Consider the following 20153-nt stretch of genomic DNA (forward strand, 5'->3'; position numbering starts at 1 on the left):
TTCTGCTGGAGGACTTCAACACTCACGTGGGCAATGACAGTGAGATATGGAGGGGCTGGGAGGAAGACCCTCCCTAACCCCCACCCCCACTCAGAACATGAGCAGTGTACTGTTTTTGGACTTCTGTGCTCATCGCGGATTGTCCATAACGAACACCATGTTCAAACATAAGTGTCTCCACATGCGCACTTGGCACCACGACACCCTGGGCCGCAGTTCGCTGATCGACTTTATGGTTGTTTCTTCGGATTAGCAGCCACATGCTGTGGACACTCGGGTGAAGAGAGGGACGGAGCTGTCAACTGATTACCACCTGTTGGTGTGTTGGCTCCGATGGTGGGGGAACATGCCGGTCCGACCTGGCAGAGCTAAACGTATTATGAGAGTTTGCTGTGAATGACTGGCAGAAAGAGTTTTCAAAGAAAAAAAGATGATTTGAGAAACAGGTGTTTTCAGTTACGAGATTGTTAGTCTTGTATATCAAGGCACAACTATAGTATGGAAAAATAATGTTTGTTGAGCTAAAACCGTTCAATTACAAAACTATAACATGTGTCGGGCATAATGTTTTTAATATAAAAATCCATGCCAAATGTATTTCAAATGATCTTGAATCAAATTTATCTTCACATCTTCCTTCAGATTTTCTTTGTCAAACTGATATTGACGAATGTGAAAGCCAGCCCTGTCAGAATAATGGCTGGTGTGAAGACGACACTGCTTCCTATATCTGCCACTGTCCTGACGTAGATGTTGGTCATCGGCCATGGGGAGGCAAAGACTGCACCGTAAAGCTTTCCGGCTGTGTCCACCATGATTGTCAAAATGGAGCCACCTGTTATCCATGGTTTGATGGAATTGAACATGGCCACACGTGTTTGTGCGCTCATGGATTCTATGACGAGCAGTGCTCCATGCTGACAACGTTCTCTTTAACCTCTGCAGGTTTCATTCCAATTAAGGTTTCGAAAGAGAAGATCCAAACTGAGACTCAAAACGCTGATTATAACCGCTTTAGAATACAGTTCCGTTTCCGGACAACATTATCAAATATGTTACTTTTTTACAGAGGAGATGTGGACAACTATGTCCTTATAGAAATTGTAGATGGTTTACTTTATGCAAAAACCTTTTCTGATACGTCTGAATATAATTTGACCTTTCCTGTCTTTGTTAATGATGGTTTTTGGAGAGATACTCATGTATTTGAGGATAACAAGAGCATTCATTTGATAATGAAAGGACCTGGCTGTAACAGAGATGGCTGCAGAGCTAAAGATGAATCACATTTCGAGACTTTGGAAACCTTCTCCCATATATATGTAGGTGGAGCACCAGAAGAAATGTTACTGAACTCCTTAAGTGATGCAAGCTTCATTGGATGCATGGAAGACTTAATGATAGACGCCCAACCTATCCTCCCCCAATCATTTCAAGATGAGCAAATACAAAATCTGGGATGTATTAAGGCTGAGTGGTGTATGCCTGACCCCTGCTATGGGCATGGACACTGTGTGGACCTATGGACCAACTACCGCTGTGACTGCCATCGTCCTTTCTATAGTGGAGGATGCATTGAAGGTGAGCATTTTCACTACTGTTTCTGAAAGACAAATATACAGAATCACTTGTATCACATTGTGGCGGCCGTGGCTCAGGAGGTAGAGCTGATAGTCCAGTAACCGGAAGGTCCGCTGTTCGATCTCAATTCTCTCCACGTCATGTGTCGTTGTGTCCTTGGGCAAGACACTTTACACACATTGCCTTCAGTGCCACTCACACTGGTGAATGAATGGTGTGAATGTTTGGTGGAGGTCAGAGGCACACTGGCAGACAAGCTTCCGTCAGCCTGCCCCAAGACAGTTTACTACCACCAGTGTGGATGTATGAGTGCATGAATAATGTATCCATTGTAAAGTGTCTTTGAGTGTCCAGAAAAGTGCTATATAAATCTGATTTATTATTATTATTATTATTATTATTATCACTATAGGGAGTCCTCAAGTTACAGCGGAGTTCTGTTCCTACTCTGGCGGTGTCACCCAAATTTCGACTTAAGTCAGATTTCCCCGTTAAAGTCGATCTTTACATCAAAATATTTTGCACAGTAATTTTACAAAACATATTTGCGCAACCCGGAAGACCCGAAATCAATATTTCGTGTTTCCGCACGGACGTTCATTGCAAACGGCACAGTGGAGCTAATGGAAACTTAAACACGGAAATGTGACCCGCCTGATGGACACCCATGGCTGTAAGTAACAACACTTTAAATAACTTTAAAATGGTGTGACTACTGTGGGAAAATAAAAAAGAATGTGCTACTGCTGAGGCACGACTCGAAACAACGTAGGTCGCGTACGACGTAATTCGATTAGTAGTAGTAGTAGTAGTAGTAGTATTACCATTAAGTCTTTGAATATTTTTTCATTATATTCAGGGGTGCACATTACAATTTTTGGTCTTGTTTTCAAAGGAGCGCCAGAGGTTGTTTAGTGGGTCAAAGGGCAGGCCATCAGGATCCCAGGTAGTAAAATAAACCACCTCACACACTTGCCTCGGTGGCTTGGCTAGAAGTAAAAGGTTGCGAGTCAGGATCATATTTACTTCCGTAAACACTGCCACATGACGGCATGTTATTTTTTTTTTTTTGCACGTCACTCGACGTTGCTATTTACGCATGCGTGTCACATCACGGCATGTTGCATTCACATTAGAAGTCGCATTTGTTTTTGTAATATGAACGAGTACGTACATAAAAAAATTGGTTTTAACAAAAAATCGGATTTGGGCATCACAACCTGCAGTGTGAAGGTAGCCTTAGATCTATGAAAAGTTGGAGGCATATGAAACAGCCCAAGAACTACACAAGTCTTGGAGCCTTATGTTAAACCCAGCAGATAGGCCTTTTTTTTTTATTTACTTCCAAATGTTGCCCTATTTTTGGCCTATTATAGAGGTCACATTTTGAAGAACACCTCCCACATATTTTGTCCGATTGACTTGAATCTGTGAGTGTTTCATCTAAAGATGTTCCCGATGAAAAGTAAAAGCAAAACATTTCATTTTGCCATATGCTGTTGCTGTGGCTACATGCTGTTTGCCAAGGAAAATTATGCTGATTTGGGTGGTCCAAACGTGTGAAAACTCATGAAATTTTTAATACACATAAAGGACTGGCACAAAACAATAAATCAATATATAAAGGTTTATCATGCCCCAAAGTGGTCCGGGCTGTGAGGGTCTTTCAAAGCTGCTCGCAACTCTAGTTTTGTGTTGTTTTTGTGGTGGAACCAAATAAGAGTCTTATCGAAGAACACAGGACTGATATGGAAGTAAATATGGTGCAAAAGTAAATTGTACCTGTAAAAAAATTGTTTTTGTTGTATTAAAAAAAAAATTGTACCTGTATAAAAAAGTATAAATTTGTATCTGTAAAAGTCGTTATTTGTACCTGTAGAAATGACAACTTGTCGTCAAGAGTCATGATTCAATGACTGTTGTATAGAACTGTCTCAAACAGCTTCTTTTGCAGGCTGTGCTTTCCAAGCAGTCGCAGGAGCTATATCATCTGCTGGGCCTTTTTAGGATTGGTGGAGAGGAGTTCCAGTATGATAATGTTGAACGGAGTGCAGAAGTCCACAAACAGGATCCTCGCATGGGTCCCTGTGCCGTTGAGGCGTTCCAGGATGAAGTGCAGCGGGCAGACCAAAAATACCAATATGTGGCGAGGTGATTATGGGTCTCCAGATAACCTTAGCGACAGTATGAAAATATATTTACCAGAATTTCGCCACAAAAAATCATTCACTATTCATAAAAAGTTTGGCATATATGGCTTTCAGGTGAAATTTATGGAAAATGTTGACGCTACAGTGATATATCATGAAAGTAGGGCATTTTAAGAAGAAGGATGCACTGGTGATTTCTTCATCTCAAACAATTCATTGAAAGAAAAAAAAGAAAACATTTCAATGTCCCAATAACTCGTCATGTGCCCTTGACAACGACGTCTCATGCTGTTAGTATTCACAAGTCGACTCATTGTCTGCTGAGGCATGGCATCCCACACTTCTTGAAGGACAGCCCTCAGGTCGTTGAGGTTCTGGGGTGCAGAGTTTCCAGCCTCTACACAGCGACTCAGCTGATACCACAGGTTTTCAATAAGATTCAGGTCTGGAGAAAGTGCAGGCTATTCCATTTGAGGTACACCAGTTTCCAACAGCCGTTCCATGATGATGCCATCTTGATGAGTTGAAGCATTGTTTTTTGTGAATTTTGCCGTTAAGCAAAATTAGAGAACAGCAACTGGTGCAAAAACTACTGAAACATTTAACAGTTGAACATGTGTGTTCAAAAGCTTAGAGACAGTCACATTAAGTTCACCTGTAAAAGTCTGAATGCATTTTAGGCTCATCCTGAATTTTCACCTGAAAGCCATATATCCCTAACTTTTTGTGAGCAAGACCACAGGGTGAAAATCCGCATTCATAACAGACATCTGTAATATTAGGGGGGAGGGAGGGGGGATCACACAAGCCTAGTCTTTGAACTTTAGGTTAAACTGAATCAAGGTCAAGGAAGCACAGATAGGGGTTTATGAATGACGCTTAGGCCAGAAAAGCAAATGAAAGTGCACGTTAGAGCCCAGGGAGTACCGTGCTGTTACCAACATGTGGCACTACTGTGCAATGCGTATAAAAAGCCCATAATTCTATTTATTTATTTAATTTTATTATAAAAACAAAAAGGTTTTTAGTTTTTGCAATAAAACAAACCAAAAAGTAGGATCTTACAAAATACTTCATCAGCTGGCAATCAAACTAAGAAATTGCTCAAGAATTAACTAACACAAAAAAGACAACAAAAAAATTAAGGATTATATAATATTGAAGTCCAATAAGAATATACAGAGTTGAAGGCTGACAGTGCCGTGAGCTGCTGCTGTTCATTAGCTCCTGGCCAATTGGAGGGCCGCTTCTCCCTCTGTTGGATCCACCTCTTCAGCTAATCACCATTGGCCACCTGAGTCTCTCACAAGAGATCATAAATCACAATCACAAAATGTAGGCTACATCCAGGGCCATAACAGTGCTCATAATGTTGATTAAAGCTGCTCTTTCTTTGCAATAGTTTGCCCAAAAATATTTTTGCAATTGCCTTTTTGTTTGGCCATTTATGACTGAAACATGTAATTGTAATTAGTAGATCAACACCTTAGCTATTCAGAGTTCACAATGGGTACTTTTGCAAGCCTTTGGTTCAAATTTCCTGCCCTCTGTCTATGGATGTGACGTCATATGCACATTGTGCATGTGAAGAAGGTGTGTGCAGTTTCATTTTCAGCCACAGGTGGCAGTAGCGATCTAAAATTGTTTTAGTTTTTTTTGCATTTAATTAGTGATGATTTCACTTAAAGAAATTTTGACGGATCATCATATCTGCTGCACAGCGAGACTAAGATGCCCATGCCCGCCACCTCAGCAGCAGCCCCTCCACACCACCCCCATGCCGCGAGTGGTGTTTGTGTAGTTTTTTGTGTAGCACATGTGTGCTGCTGAGCTCAACTGAATTGAGAAACGAACAAATCACTTCATGAAGTGACTATTTAGAACATTCACTCAAAAAAATGCAATATGCTTGCAAATGTGCATTCACATACTTGAATGTGGTGCACATTTAAAATTTTCAGTGCGCACGTAAACCTGCACACCATTCATAGTATGTATACCCCTGAATATATTCCGTGAGTAATAAATAGTTATAGTAATAATTAAAGTAGTATGAGTAATAGAAACATGTGTATGATTTAACCTAGGACGTTGTTGACAATAGGGGTTGAACGACTTTAGATATTTTGTACCCAGCATTAAAGTGATGATACTTGTCGACTTCATTGATCTGATTATTTTTTCCCCCATTTGTCAATTGCTGTATGAAACTCCAAACACATTCGTCACAACGTGATCAATTCCGATCTGTCGTTTACATGTTCCACATCGTCAATCTGATCAGCCCCTAGACATTGATCATATGATTTATCAAAATGGAGTTCATTCGTCATTTAGCACAATATTTGTGATAGTTTTAACACTTTTATTGAAGCAACATCTTGATTCAAAACAAGTTTGAAGTACTTTAAAACAAGTTCTCCCCTCACAGACGAGGTCTTGTCCAGACGCCACTACCTTAATTAATAGGCGGGAATGATGATGTCACACCGCATTTACGTCAAGAGAGAGCATGCGCAAAATTGCGCATACCAGACACAGCCTGCTCATTCCGATTGAATTGTTTACATGACGCTCGTTCGGATTGGCAGAAGGGATTCAGCCAATTCAGGACCAATTTGGCCTTTTCTGTTTATATGGACCATTTTCATTCCGGTTGGCGGTTCGCATTAATTCTTATCGGATTACATGGCTCCATGTAGACAGTGGGAATTTGTAAAACTCTTAACTACTATACACGTAACACAACTGCATAGTCACTACTCCCCAGAGTACAGGGGTCTGCAATCAACAGCTCCAGAGCCCTTTAAACCTTCTACTATGGCTCTCTGTGACTTTGGAAAATAAATAGTTTGTGTTTAATTTAAATTGACATTAGTCAGTTCTTTTTTTTTTAAATGTGATTCTAAATTTGAATATTATTATACTTTTGTATGTAAAAAAAAGAAAAAGAAAAGAACACACCACTAATAATCTGGCATCTTATTCCCTGAGGTTTCTTGAATATCAAAATAAAACCATACCGTGCAACGTCATTATCCTGGTCACATGATCGTAATGACGTATCCGGTGCGTAAACGACAGCTGCCGTCATTCATTTGCTGACATAATAAGCAAGAAAAAGACTATCCCAATTACTGCAACAAATTCTGATCAGAGTAAAATCCTCAGCATGTCAGGTTTCATGTCATTCCATGTGGGGGTGGCCTCTCCTAATGTGGGCTAAAGCGTGCTTAGCACATGACATGTAGCTAGTCTAGCAGAGTAAAGTCACCCGGATGTTTAGGGACCGTCCACAACTTACATTTCCAGAGTGAACAATGTCAATGGTAATTTAACTGGTAATTTGAGCCTCTGTAACATACAACTTGCAGATGGTCCCCAACTTCGACTTGCTATTAGCCGGCCGGCTGAATGAGTCCTCCTTATCAACTACTTTCATCCCCGCTTTTGGCTGGACACAAATATTATAGGGCATAATTCCACAATACGTCACGGTGATCACGTGACTGTCCAAAATGGCCGATACTGTACTTAATGCAAAAATATTCATAAAAAGTGCTATGAAATCATAATCACTCAACATAAATTAAAAAAAATTAGGGAAGAGTTCAAATTAACCATTTTACAGAATAGCTGGTTAGTTTTTCATAAGTCTTGTATTCCTTTAATGTAGGCCACTATGTGCAATACCTGGCCTAAAAATTCATTAAACTATTCGACCCTCCAAAAGACTAAGAAAAGAAACGTTTCTGAAGAAAACAGTACTTTTAATGCTGTTATAATAAATTTTATTGAAAAAAAAATCCTTACAATCCTGTGGGAAATTAAGGTGACAAATACAGCCCTGATGCAACTATGCTGATGTTCAAGAACATAAATCACATTAACCAGCTAAGATAAATATTTTTATTATTGGTTATTTTGAAAATATATTTTAATTATGCATTCTTTAATTTAATAGTCCTTTTATTAGTCAGATTGGCATCTGAATACAAGCGATACACAAGCAAAAAAATGATAAGGGAACACTAAAGCAGACGTCATTTTTGATTTGCTGCAAGTGGATAATTTAAAACTAGCTTTAAATTGAGGAAAAGAACGGGTACTCAAATGGAGTCTGGCTGTTTTGTTTTTATTTTTTATTTTTAAGAAAGTAAACCCAGCATCTTTTTTTCAAAATGTTTTTGTAACATGCAGGGGAAAAAATTGTGTTATAGATTTTGTAAATGCAAGTTGTTTTAAAAAAAGAAAAAAGTTGGGATACTATACAAATTGTGAATAAAAACTGAATGCAATTATGTGGAAGTGCCAAATTTAAATATTTTGCCCAAAATAGAACATAGATGACAGGTCAAAAGTTTAAACTGAGACAATTTATAATTTTAAGGGGAAAATATGTTGATTGTAAATTTCATAGTGCCAACAAATCAAAAAAAAAGTTGGGACAAGTAGCAATAAGAGGCTGGAAAAGTCAATTGCACTTGTAAAAAAAAACAGCTAGAAGACCAGTTATCACGAATGAGGTCCATAGGCAACTTGATTGGAGTATTGTCAGGGTTACATTTAAATCTTCCTCAAATGATGCAACTCCGTGAGACAGGAATCAAGGACCATACCCAAGTTTGTCTTTCTGCAGAAAAGAGGAAGTGGATGCTCTCAGCACCAAAGGACTTCCTGCCTCCACCACTTCCTTGCTCTGCACATTTATTCACAAGTTTAGAAGGCGGAACAAAAGGCGGTACTAAACTCACAATGATAAAAAAGCATGCATCTGGTGTGTGTGGGTGTAGCATTTCAAATAATAAATAGTAAAGTGCTCATTCATCTGATAACTTATTATACAATTTTTCCAACATCCCCCCTAATTGTCAAATGAATAGCACATTTAAACACCATATTGTCAAACTTCAAAAGAATTTCTTGATAAAAACCATAACGTGTACTTATTTTGTTCCTGTCACTTAAAACATTGGTGTCATCCAAATCCTCATAATTTTGTTCTGTCAATAATATCAATACCACATAGATCATGACGTAACATTCTCTTTTCATCAAAAATCATGTTAACGGAATAATCATCAATACAACAATATAATCCAAAGTGTTGTCCATAAAATGCAATCAATGTGTTGTCGCACGTTCCTTTCAAGTTCCGATTCCCTTGTTAAGTTGCAGGTAGAAATCATGTGATTTTGTATTTTTTTTCTTGTCTTCTCGAGAGGGAGAGGTTACCAGCACATCACTTCTATATTTGTCAATCAGCAACATGTGATCTTTTCCTGTACTTGATCCATCGAGTGTGTATGTAATATCCAGTGTGTGTGCTCCAATGTGTGTATTGTCCAATGTTTGTAATCCAGTATGTGCAATGTCCATTGTTTCTCTACTTATTGTTAGTAATTCAGCCAGCTGTCTCTCTTCCTCCTCAAGATGGCCCCAAAAAATTAAAAACTCTTCGATTTTCAAAATACTATATATATATATATATATACTATATGACATTTTGAGAAGATAGGATCATCTGGGTCAAGTCAGCTTTTATTGTCACGGTGAACCATCAGATTTGCGGCACCGTAACGGCCACGCCCTTTGGCGAAAAATTGCAATATTCAGTGTGGGGCATGATGAACATCTTAAGGCTTTTCTGACAACATTTCAACTAGATCCCTCAAACAGGCTTGGCACGATCGATAAAAATGTAAAGTATGACATTTCTTGTCACCACTAAGTGGCGCTACATGTATAACCAAATATTATCATATAGATGTTTTCAGGCCGTGGCTATTAAGATGCATGAGACGTTTGGGAATTTTTGAAGCTCGTACAGCGGAGTTATTAAGCATTTCCTCTTTTTTAATGATGGAAATATGAAACGCAAAGTTTGAGGCATATAGTATTTCGAAAACTAAAGATTTAGTTTGTTGACAGTTGTTGTCCCAAGTCTTGAGATGATACAGGCCAAGTTTGAACTCAATTGAATGTTTCGTCTAAGAAAAGGAGTCAAATGTATGACCCCTGTGAATGTGCAAAAACGGGCCAAAGTTGGACATTCCAAAAATTCATAGCTCACTTCCTGTACGTTTTAGGATATGGCCATAAAATACTTTTTTGTATGTCTCGGGGTGCTACACGTGCCCGCCAATTTTCGTAGCTGTAGATCAAACGTGCCGGGATTAGTTTTTATTATTGTCCTGTAGGGGGCGCTATGGAGCCATGTCATTATGGCAACTTCATAATATCAAATTATTCACTGTGCCCGAAGAGTGTGCAACGTTTGGTGAGTTTTATCTCATGTCTAGGGAGTCAAAAATGTGATCTTTTGCAAAGAAAAAGAAGAAGAAGAAAAAGAAGAAGAAGAGGGACCTCGCAGCGATCGGGTGGGTGGGGGGTTGTGAGGGTGGGAGGGGGTGGTTGTGCTATGGACCTATGACTTCCTCAAAAAAAAAAAGTCTGGACATTTTTACCAGTGGCGAGCGGTCATAATAAGCTATTTGCAGTGCATGTCCAAGCCCTTCAATAAAATCATGTGTCCTCTATACAATACCTTAGTTCTACTGTTTTCGTTTTAAATTCCTGTGTAATTTGTTTTCCTCACGGAGAGATAAAAAGCCGACAGCGTGTTTTGCGCATGCGCAATGAGAAATCAAGTTGTGTTAGTTCCGAGAGGTTGTTTCTGTAGGTGCGTCTTTTGAATGGCAAAAAAATCTGGCAGTAAAGCAGCTTATCTGACAACGCGCATTCACATAATTGGCTTACTTGACATGTTCTGTGGTAAACAGTCAGTGGTTCAGTTAATCGCCGAGTCACAATCAGTGCCGTTTATCTGTAGATTTTTTTAGGAAAAGAAGAATATAATTTAAAGTGGTCGTCTTACTCCTGAAGTAGTCATCACGAAAACGGGAAATAATTTCGTCCTTTACTTCCAAGCCAGGACGTACGAGAAACATATATGGCTCGCTGGATGTCCACAGGTTAGCAAACTGTTGCTTCTTAGTTGAAATTGCTTGTGGCTCCCTCAGGTGCAATGTCATTTTTTCCTCTCCCATTTTAAGTCCAGTTCGTGGGCACGAGCTAGTTCCAAATACTGTAAATTCCCATGTATTGGCAAATTTGTGGGCATGTGATTGTGTAATTTCACTTACCACGGAGCTGGTTATATTATGTGTGCATCAACCAGTCAGTCCAGAAAAATTCCGCTTTAATTTTATACCTAAAGTACTGTGGTATTGTGGTGCTCTTTGACATAATTCCTTCACGGAACTAATGTTTGTTGAGTGTGTTCCCAGTAAGGCGGCGGTAGATGGTAAAAATACCATCATCTTAACAAATATAATTTATTACTATTATTTTTATTAATATTGTGATTATTATTATTTTGTACTATTATTTTGACAGAAAGACGTTCTACTGTTAAATTTTCTTATTTGATGGCGCTAAAGCACCAGCGGCCAAAGAGGTAAGAATAGAAGAGTGTCTTCCGGGTGAAGGTAAAACAAGTTAAAATTAAGGTCATATTTTGTTTCCCAACTTGTGTTAAATAAACACGTAATGGATGGTCAGATAAAGGTTTGTTATCCGTTTTCCAATTTGTTCCAAAGAAACAGCTCATTCTCACAAACGCACAAACTCAAATTCGACGACTCACAAGCCAGACTGAAATTTTACAAATGATAAGCTATGATAAATGCATACACAACATTGAGAAACCAGTGAAAATCGCGACATAAAGTGGATCTGAAAAATGTGAAAACCACGAATATGGTTGTGGATCTGAAAAACACGTGAAAATCACGGATATATTTGTGGATCTCAAAAACAGGAAAATTCTATATGATATTTGTGTGAATAATTTTGTCTCTCTACATAAGTGTGCACTTAAAAATATTAATATGCGAGCACATTAAGGCATTTTATGACATTTATGGCCATCGTCAGCCTTTGATGGTATCTGTGAACGTCAATGTTCAAATGTTCGTAACTAGAGGACTACCTGTAAAATAATAACCAGGTAAGATTAGTCTAAAAATATTTTCCATCAACAATTGGTCAAATTTTGTTTTAGAAAGGCATTTATATGCTGATCCTCAATGGGCAGCCAGCCTGTCGAATAAACCAACCTGCTCCTGTGTGGCCACGGAACTGCTGAATTTTGGCCCCTGTCCTCCAATCCCAGCATGCAATAGTGTTGTCAAAGGATCCAGTCACAAGCTTCTGTTCATCAAACTTCACTGTGGCACAACTGTGAGTTTGAATTCCATAAATGCATTGCCCAATACGTACATCCCATAATTTTTCAGAGAGATCATCAGATCCTGTAAAATAAGACAACATAATGTCAGTGTAGTCACGATACCAAAATAACGACTTTTTTAACATAAGTGCATAAATTGAATTGTCTCAATACTTTCACCGGGCATATATATATATATATATATATATATATATATATATATATATATATATATATATATATATATATATATATATCCAGGTTGAAACAATTGGAAAAGTCCAAATTGCTCAAGAGGTTCACAAACTTTTGAGCAGCACTGTATGCATAAATATATATATATATGCATCTGGGACACATGTGCATGCTTCAACAATCAGAAGAAAAGTCAATCGACAAGGCTTCTCAACTTTGCCTAGGAGTACCTGGACAACACTGAAGCTTTTTGGAAGTCCCTTATGTGGACAGATGAGTCCAAAATTGAACTGTTTGTTCACAACTAAAACAGTCATGTTTGGTGAAAAGTCAACACTGCATACCAGCAAAAGAACTTTCACTCTAGAGTGAAGCATGGGGGTGAGAACATTTAAATTCTGGGCTGGCTTTTTATCCTTAGGAACTGGACAACTCCACATAATCCAGGGAATCATGAATTCAGAGGAATATTGCGAAATCCTGGAACATAACCTGAAGCCGTCCTTTGTGAAGTTAAAGCCTGGTAGACGATGGATCATGCAACATGACAATATTCCAAAGCATTCCAGCAATACAACCAAGGAATGGCTGAAGAACAACAGGATTCATGTTCTGGATGTGCCCAGTCAAAATCCTGACTAAAATTATTTCAAAATAATGTGGCGGGACCTGAAGCGGGCAGTTTATGCGAGACGCGCATCCAACCTCTCTCAACTGGCAGCCTTTTGCACGGAAGAGTGGCAAAAATTCCCCCAAAGTAGATGTGAAAGACTGATAAATCGCTAAAGAAAGTGTTTGAAAGAGGTTCTCATTGCAAAAGGAGGTGCAATGTCCGATTAAGTGAGAGGTTCACATACTTTTGCACCCATGAGTTTTTTCATCCATCCATCCATCCATTTTCTTGACCGCTTTTCCTCACAAGGGTCGCGGGGGTGCTGGAGCCTATCCCAGCTGGCTTCGGGCAGTAGGCGGGGTACACCCTGAACTGGTTGCCAGCCAATCGCAGGGCACACAGAGACGAACAACCATACTCACAATCACACCTATGGACAATTTGGAGTGTTCAATTAACCTGCCATGCATGTCTTTGGAATGTGGGAGGAAACCGGAGTACCCGGTGAAAACCCACGCAAGCACGGGGAGAACATGCAAACTCCACCCAGGAAGGCCGAAGCCCGGACTCGATCTCACATCCTCTGCACTGGGAGGCGGACGTGCTAACCAGTCAGCCACCGTGCTGCCCGAGTTTTTTCATATATATATATATATATATATATATATATATATATATATATTTGTATATATATATATATATATATATATATATATTTGTATATATATATATATATATATATATATATATATATATATATATATATATATATATATATATATATATTTATATATATATATATATATATATATATGCACATCCATTTGTTACTGCTTATCCTTCGCATTTTGGCTCAGCTCCTTCTTCGCCACAACAGACCGATACAGAGTCAGCATCACTGCAGACGCTGTCCCGCTCCATCCTGCCCTCACTTGTGAACAAGACCCCAAGATACTTAAACTCCTCCACTTGGGGCAAAACCTACTGCAAATACAGTTTGTGATAGCGTATGTTGATACCTATTTTTTATTATTGTGATGTATAGAAAGGAAAGTAATCAACATTTGATCAGTACGGTTAATAGTCTTGTTTTACCGCATACAGGCTATGTTGTTGACCATTGACAAAGGACGAAACTGGATTTTGAGTTCTCCATGACGAGGGAGATGGTGAGCAACCCTTGATCTGAACTTGTGCCTCATTTTCCAAGTAGCTGAACTTTCAAGATCCTACCTCACCGCCGTAGTAGGCCTGTGAACTGCAGTAGACTTGAGTGAACAAGAGTGCACTTCGACTAATCACTTTGATGTTGATACCACAACACTGAGAAACAATTAAATGCCCATTTGGAAGAACAATTATTTAGTCATTTTTGCCCCCAGGTTGTTGTGCGGAGGTAAGTTGGGCAGGGATTGTAAATATTTTTTATTTGTTTTTGTGTGTGTAAATAAAGGTTCTTTCCATTTAACACATTTGTGATTACAGTTGCTCATTGTGTCTGTGTGTGTGCGTGCATGAGCACGTGTTGATTTATTGGTTCTAATTAAATTAATTCTTCCCAGAAGTGAACCTAAGAAACCAAACCGGTCCATACATCTACATTACAGTTAGTAAAAAGTAAAATATAGTAAAATAATTATGTCTTGGAGTAAAAAGTAAAAGTGTATATTATTTACAACTTATTATTATTATTGTGATATCATTTAAATTAAATTATTATTCTATTTATGCCAGTGGCATATAGTGACAGGCATAACAAATAACTGCTCCTCAATTGGATTCCATTAATACAACAGACAGTCATGGTTACCTGCAAATGTATCAGGTTTGTGTTCAACTATAAAAGCCCAGATTTCACAGTACATTTGTGGCTAAATTGAGTTAAGATCATTATTTCAGTAGGAAAACTTTTCATTTTTGTTTGCTGGTTTACCGTGAGGTTTTTCTTAAGCAAAATAAGAGCCTTGGCTCTACAGGTTGGAAAACAACTCTCAGATCAAATTAGAATCATACTATTTAAGAATTTCATATTATAAAGTCTTATTTGATGGACAAAAGACAAATGTGTCACAATTATTATCTAATACGGATAGGGTAATGTTTATCTCGTTATTACTCCCTCTACATGATGTGTGAATGAGCTCAGCTCATGCCCTAAGTAGCCTACGCAACCTTAGTCATCTCTTCATTCATGTTGTAAACACCAACACACTGGATTTCAAACTAAACAAACAAGATGTGCTTTAATTGCAGATTTCCACCTTCATTTTGAGAGGATTTACAGAACTGATGGGCCAGGCCCTGATGCACCAATCCGACGCCGTAAGTCGAAAAGTGTCCGGGTGTATGGGGCTTGAGGCCTACTAGCGTCGGTTACCTGTGTGCTATGCTATTATTGATAATTCTCGGACCTCGGGTCAAACCAAACTCCCGTTTGAAACAAAACACCTCAGTCATGAACATAGCTATCTCCGACGTCTGTTTCATGTACCACAAATCTTGTGTTGGATTAATAAAGACTTGGCAGTGATGAGCGATGGCTCCTGGTAGCACCGTAGCCTACTAGCGTCATAAAACCCGAGAACCCTCTACCCGCCCCGCTGCAACATGATTGGTTGCAGCAAAAAAGTCAGTGGAAGCCATATCCTAAAATGTACAGGAAGTGAACTATGAATTTTTGAATGTCCAATTTTGGCCCATTTTTGCACATTCACTGTGGTCATTCATTTTGCCCATTTGCCAACAGTTTTCATCCAATTTTCTTCTAACTTTGCATGGATCATCTCAAGACCTCTTGACATCTTGACTTTTGAAACATGATGACGGGGGTGGGGCCTCAAATTTTGCCTTTAATATTTCCTTCATCAAAAAAGAGGAAATGCTTAATAACTCCGCTGTACAAGCTCCAAAAAAATCTCAAACTTCTCATGCATCTTAATAGCCACGGCCTGAAAACATCTATATGATAATATTCGGTTATACATGTAGCGTCACCTAGTGGTGACAAGAAATATCATACTTTACATTGGTATCTATTGTGCCGACCCCGTTTGAGGGATCCAGTTGAAATTTTGTCAGAAATGCTTTAAGATGTTGATCATGCCCAATACCGAATATTGTAACTTTTCCCCAAAGGCCGTTACGATGCCGCTAAGTCTGACGATTCACCATGACAATAAAAGCTGCGTTAACTTGACCCAGATGATCCTATCTTCCCAAAATTTCACACATTTGATGAGAGTCCAGGTCTGAATACATCTACGAATTTAGCCCCAAATAGTGAACAAGAAGGGGCTGATCCCTGATGTAGTCCCACCTCCACTTTGTACTCCTCCGTCATACCTACAGCACACCTCACCACTGTCTTACAGTCCTCATGCATGTCCTACACCACTTAAACATACTTCTCTGCCACTCCAGATTTCATCATACAAAACCACAGTTACTCTCTGGGCACCCTGTCATAAGCTTTCTCCAGATCTACACTTCTGACCTTCTCTGTACTTTTCTATCAACATCCTCAAAGCAAATACTGCATCTGTGGTACTCTTTTTTTTGGCATGAAACCATACTGTTGCTCACAAAGGTTCACCTCTGCCCTTAGTCTAGCTTCAATTCTTTGAATTCTTTCCCATAGCTTCATTGTGTGGCTCATCAGATTTATTCCTCTGTAGTTGCCACAACTCTGTATGTCTCCCTTATTCTTAAAAATGGGCACCAGCACACTTCTCCTCCATTCCTCAGGCATCTTCTAACTATCTAAGATCTTGTTGAACAACCCAGTCAAAAATTCTACTGCTACCTCTCCTAGACACTTCCATACCTCCAGAGGTTATATCATCAAGACCAAGTGCCTTTCCACTCTTCATCCTCTTCAATGCCCTTCTCACTTCACCCTTACTAATCTTTGTTACTTCCTGGTCCACAACAGTCACCTCTTCTACTCTTCGTTCTCTCTCATTTTCCTCATTCATTAACTCTTCAAAGTACTCTTTCCATCTTCCATCACACTACTGGCATCTGTCAACACACTTTCATCCCTATCCTTTATTACCCTAACCTGCTGCATGTCCTTCCCATCTCTATCTCTTTGCCTTGCCTTTAGATCAGTCTCTCCCGCCTTACTGTTCAACCGAGCATACAAGTCATCGTAAGCCCCTTGTTTGGCCTTTGCCACTTCTACTTTCACCTTACGCTGTATTTCCCTGTACTCCTGTCTACTTTCTTCAGATCTCTCAGTGTCCCACTTCTTCTTAGCTAACCTCTTTCTCTGGATCTACTCCTGCGCCTCCTCATTCCACCACCAAGTCTCCTTATGTCCTTTCCTTCCAGATGACACACCAAGGTCTCCCTGATCACATTTTTTTTCCTTTTTTTCTGTTCTTTTTATGGAGAGCTCAGTATTGTTCATTCGATTTGACATGTCATCATTGCTCTCCTTTTTTATTTTGTATTCAAATTTTTATATATATATATATTTATTTTTTTTGGTATGTGGGTGAGTATGTGTATGTGCGTGTGTGTGTGCGTGCATGCGAGTGTGTGTGTATTCATTAGTTCACCTAAAACCTATTAAAAAAAATCCCATACTAATAATAGGCTTGGCCTATGTACGACTACTACTATTGCAAATACTATTACTACTAGTACTACCTTGGCCAATTGATTAGGTACTCTTCATTTTCCTCATTCATCAACTCTTCAAAGTACTCATCTTCCCATTACACTACTGGTACTGTATCTGTCAACACACTTCCATCCCTATGGATCCCTACCCTAACCTGTTGCACTTCCTTCCCATCTCTGTCTCTTTGTCTGGCTAACCTTGATCAGTCTCTCCCTCTTACTGGCCAACCTAGCATACAAGTCACCGTAAGCCCCTTGTTTGGCCTTTGCCACTTCTACCTTTACCTTACGCTGCAGTTCCCTGTACTCCGGTCTACTTTTTTCAGTCCTCTCAGTGTCCCACTTCTTCTTAGCTAACCTCTTTCTCTGGATCCACTCCTGCACCTCCTCATTCCACCACCAAGTCTCCTTATCTCCTTTCCTTCCAGATGACACACCAAGGACTGTCCTACCTGTCTCCCTGATCACATTTGCTGTGGTTGTCCAGTCATCTGGAAGCACCTCCTGACCATCCAGAGCCTGTGTCTCAACTCATCCTGAAAGTCATACAACACTCTTCCTTTTTCAGCTTCCACCATTTTGTCCTCTGCTCTGCCCTTTGCCGTCTTTGTCTTCCTCACCACCAGAGTCATCCTACACACTACCATCCTATGCTGTCTGGCTACACTCCCACGTACCACTACTTTGCAGTCGCTAAACTCCTTCAGATTACACCGTATACACAAGATGTAGTCTACCTGTGTATCCTTACCTCCACTCTTGTAGGTCACCCTATGTTCCTCTGGAAGAAAGTATTCACAACAGCCAATTCCATTCTTTTTGCAAAGTCAACCACCATCTGTCCTTTTGCATTCCTCTCCTGGATACCAAACCTACCCATCACGTCCTCATCACATCTGTTTCCTGCACCAACATGTCCATTGAAGTCTGCACCAATGGCAACTCTCTCACTTCTAGTGATGCTCTGCATTATTTCATCAATTTCTAACCAAAAGTTCTCTATCTCCAGCTCACATCCTATCTGTGGCGCATACCCACTAACAACATTGATCATCACACCTTCGATTCCTAGCTTCAGGCTAATTACTCTATCTGAAACTCTTTTCACCTCCAGGACATTCTTAACAAACTCCTCCTTCACGATAACTCCTGCTTCATTTCTCTTCCTATCTACACCATGATAGAATAACTTGAACCCTGCTCCTAAACTTCTAGCTCTGCCCCCTTTCCACCTGGTCTCCTGAACATACATTATGTCCACTTTCCTCCTCTACATCATGTCAACCAGTTCTCTACCTTTTCCTGTCATAGTTCCAACATTCAAAGTCCCTACTCTCAGTCCTAGACTCTTGGTGTTCCTCTTCTCTTTCTTCATACAAACACACCTTCCTCCTCTCCTTTGACCAATAGTAGTCCAGTTTTCACCGGCACCCTGTAGTTTAAAAGCACTGATGTCGGTCGTTGTTAACCCGGGCCTCGACTGATCCGGTATGGAAGTCATATATTTGATTTGCATGTTTGATTTGGCCAAAGTTTTATGTCGGATGCCCTTCCTGACACAACACTCTGTATTTATCCGGGCTTTGGACCAGCACAATAATACACTGACTTGTGCCCCCTTGCGGCTACATTAGGGGATAAAACAATAGTACAGAACCCCAAAAAATATAGGAGAGAATCCTTTGCAATAATGTATTATAGCAAACTAGTTGTGTTACATGGATTGTTGCAAGAGTTTTATGAAGCTCTGACTCTCTGTGTGGGTCAGGTGTCGGGCCAGCAGTGCCACATAATTGAGGCACAGCTGCCAGTTTGCAGCATGAACCAACACCTGTTGATTTCAGCGAAGTCAGTGGTGTTGCCAAAACAGGTGATTACAGATTAATCGACCTTAAGCTACAACCATCATTACGGATTAGTGAAGTCGATGCGTTCACGAGTCAGTTCAACCCCTAGTAATTGTCTTATTTTGTCCATTGTCTTATTTTGACTATTTTCCCCTGACAGAATTGCCATCCTGGACATACAGCCATGAGGAACGTTTGAGTTTTAGCTTGTATGATATTGGTAAAAACCATGGGAGGAACTTTCAAGTGTCTTTCTTTTTGAGGTCATTAAAGATGGACGGGCTGATGTTTCAGCTGAGAACACCCAAAGGAGAAGTCTACTTCTCCATTTATCTAAATAGGGGGAGGATTTTTATCAGTTCGTGGACCAACAGTACCCCCATAACAGCGCCCATATTTTTGGCAGACGGACAGAGGCAATTCATTCTCGTCGAAGTACAGCAAAGACACGTTACCTTTGAGCATGCAAGTCTTCATTATGGAATAGGGACCATACCTGAAGTAAGCATTAAGAGTGGCGATCAGGCTTACTTAGGAGGACTACCAGAAGAATGGGACGCTAATCAATGGGGGGGGCATTACAAAGGCTGTATCCAGGACTTACGTTTAGATTCAATGCATCTGGAGGTGGCTATATTGAACGACACACATGGAGATGAGATCTATTTATCAAGGGAAGCTGAAAATGTCAAGAAAGGTTGCATCAGTGATAATACTTGCAAGGTAGGAAAAGTGTCTTTCATGTCCATTGTTAAACTATTTTTACAGAAATTTCCTTTTGTTCTAGACAAAGCTTGATGTCTGTGACAATTTCCATTCCCAGTCTCTGGAAAAAATCAGTAATCACCCCGGTTCCTAAAAAACAATGTCCTGTGGTCAATAATGGCTTCAGGCCTGTGGCTCTAACT

General features: G+C 39.7%; 1 protein-coding gene across 22 annotated transcripts in view; it reads left to right on the plus strand.

The window, feature by feature from the left end:
• crb2a (crumbs cell polarity complex component 2a) overlaps positions 1 to 20153 on the plus strand; it is a 142165-nt gene that overhangs the window by 91739 nt on the left and 30273 nt on the right. For 15 of the 22 annotated variants that reach the window (XR_013296663.1, XR_013296667.1, XR_013296666.1 and 12 more), the window contains 3 exons: positions 643 to 1581; positions 3589 to 3732; positions 19406 to 19968. Coding sequence is in view for 8 of the 22 variants with exons in the window: in XM_077586032.1 (XP_077442158.1) it covers positions 643 to 1581; positions 3589 to 3732; positions 19406 to 19968 (1646 nt within the window). In the remaining 14 variants the exon portion in view is untranslated. Of the gene's footprint in view, positions 1 to 642; positions 1582 to 2476; positions 2528 to 3535; positions 3733 to 17826; positions 18887 to 19405; positions 19969 to 20153 lie in introns of those variants that run through there. The other 7 variants (XR_013296675.1, XR_013296676.1, XM_077586039.1 and 4 more) reach the window with 5 other exon arrangements.

Source organism: Vanacampus margaritifer, chromosome 14 (genome assembly GCF_051991255.1).
Source record: "Vanacampus margaritifer isolate UIUO_Vmar chromosome 14, RoL_Vmar_1.0, whole genome shotgun sequence".
NCBI lineage: Eukaryota > Metazoa > Chordata > Actinopteri > Syngnathiformes > Syngnathidae > Vanacampus > Vanacampus margaritifer.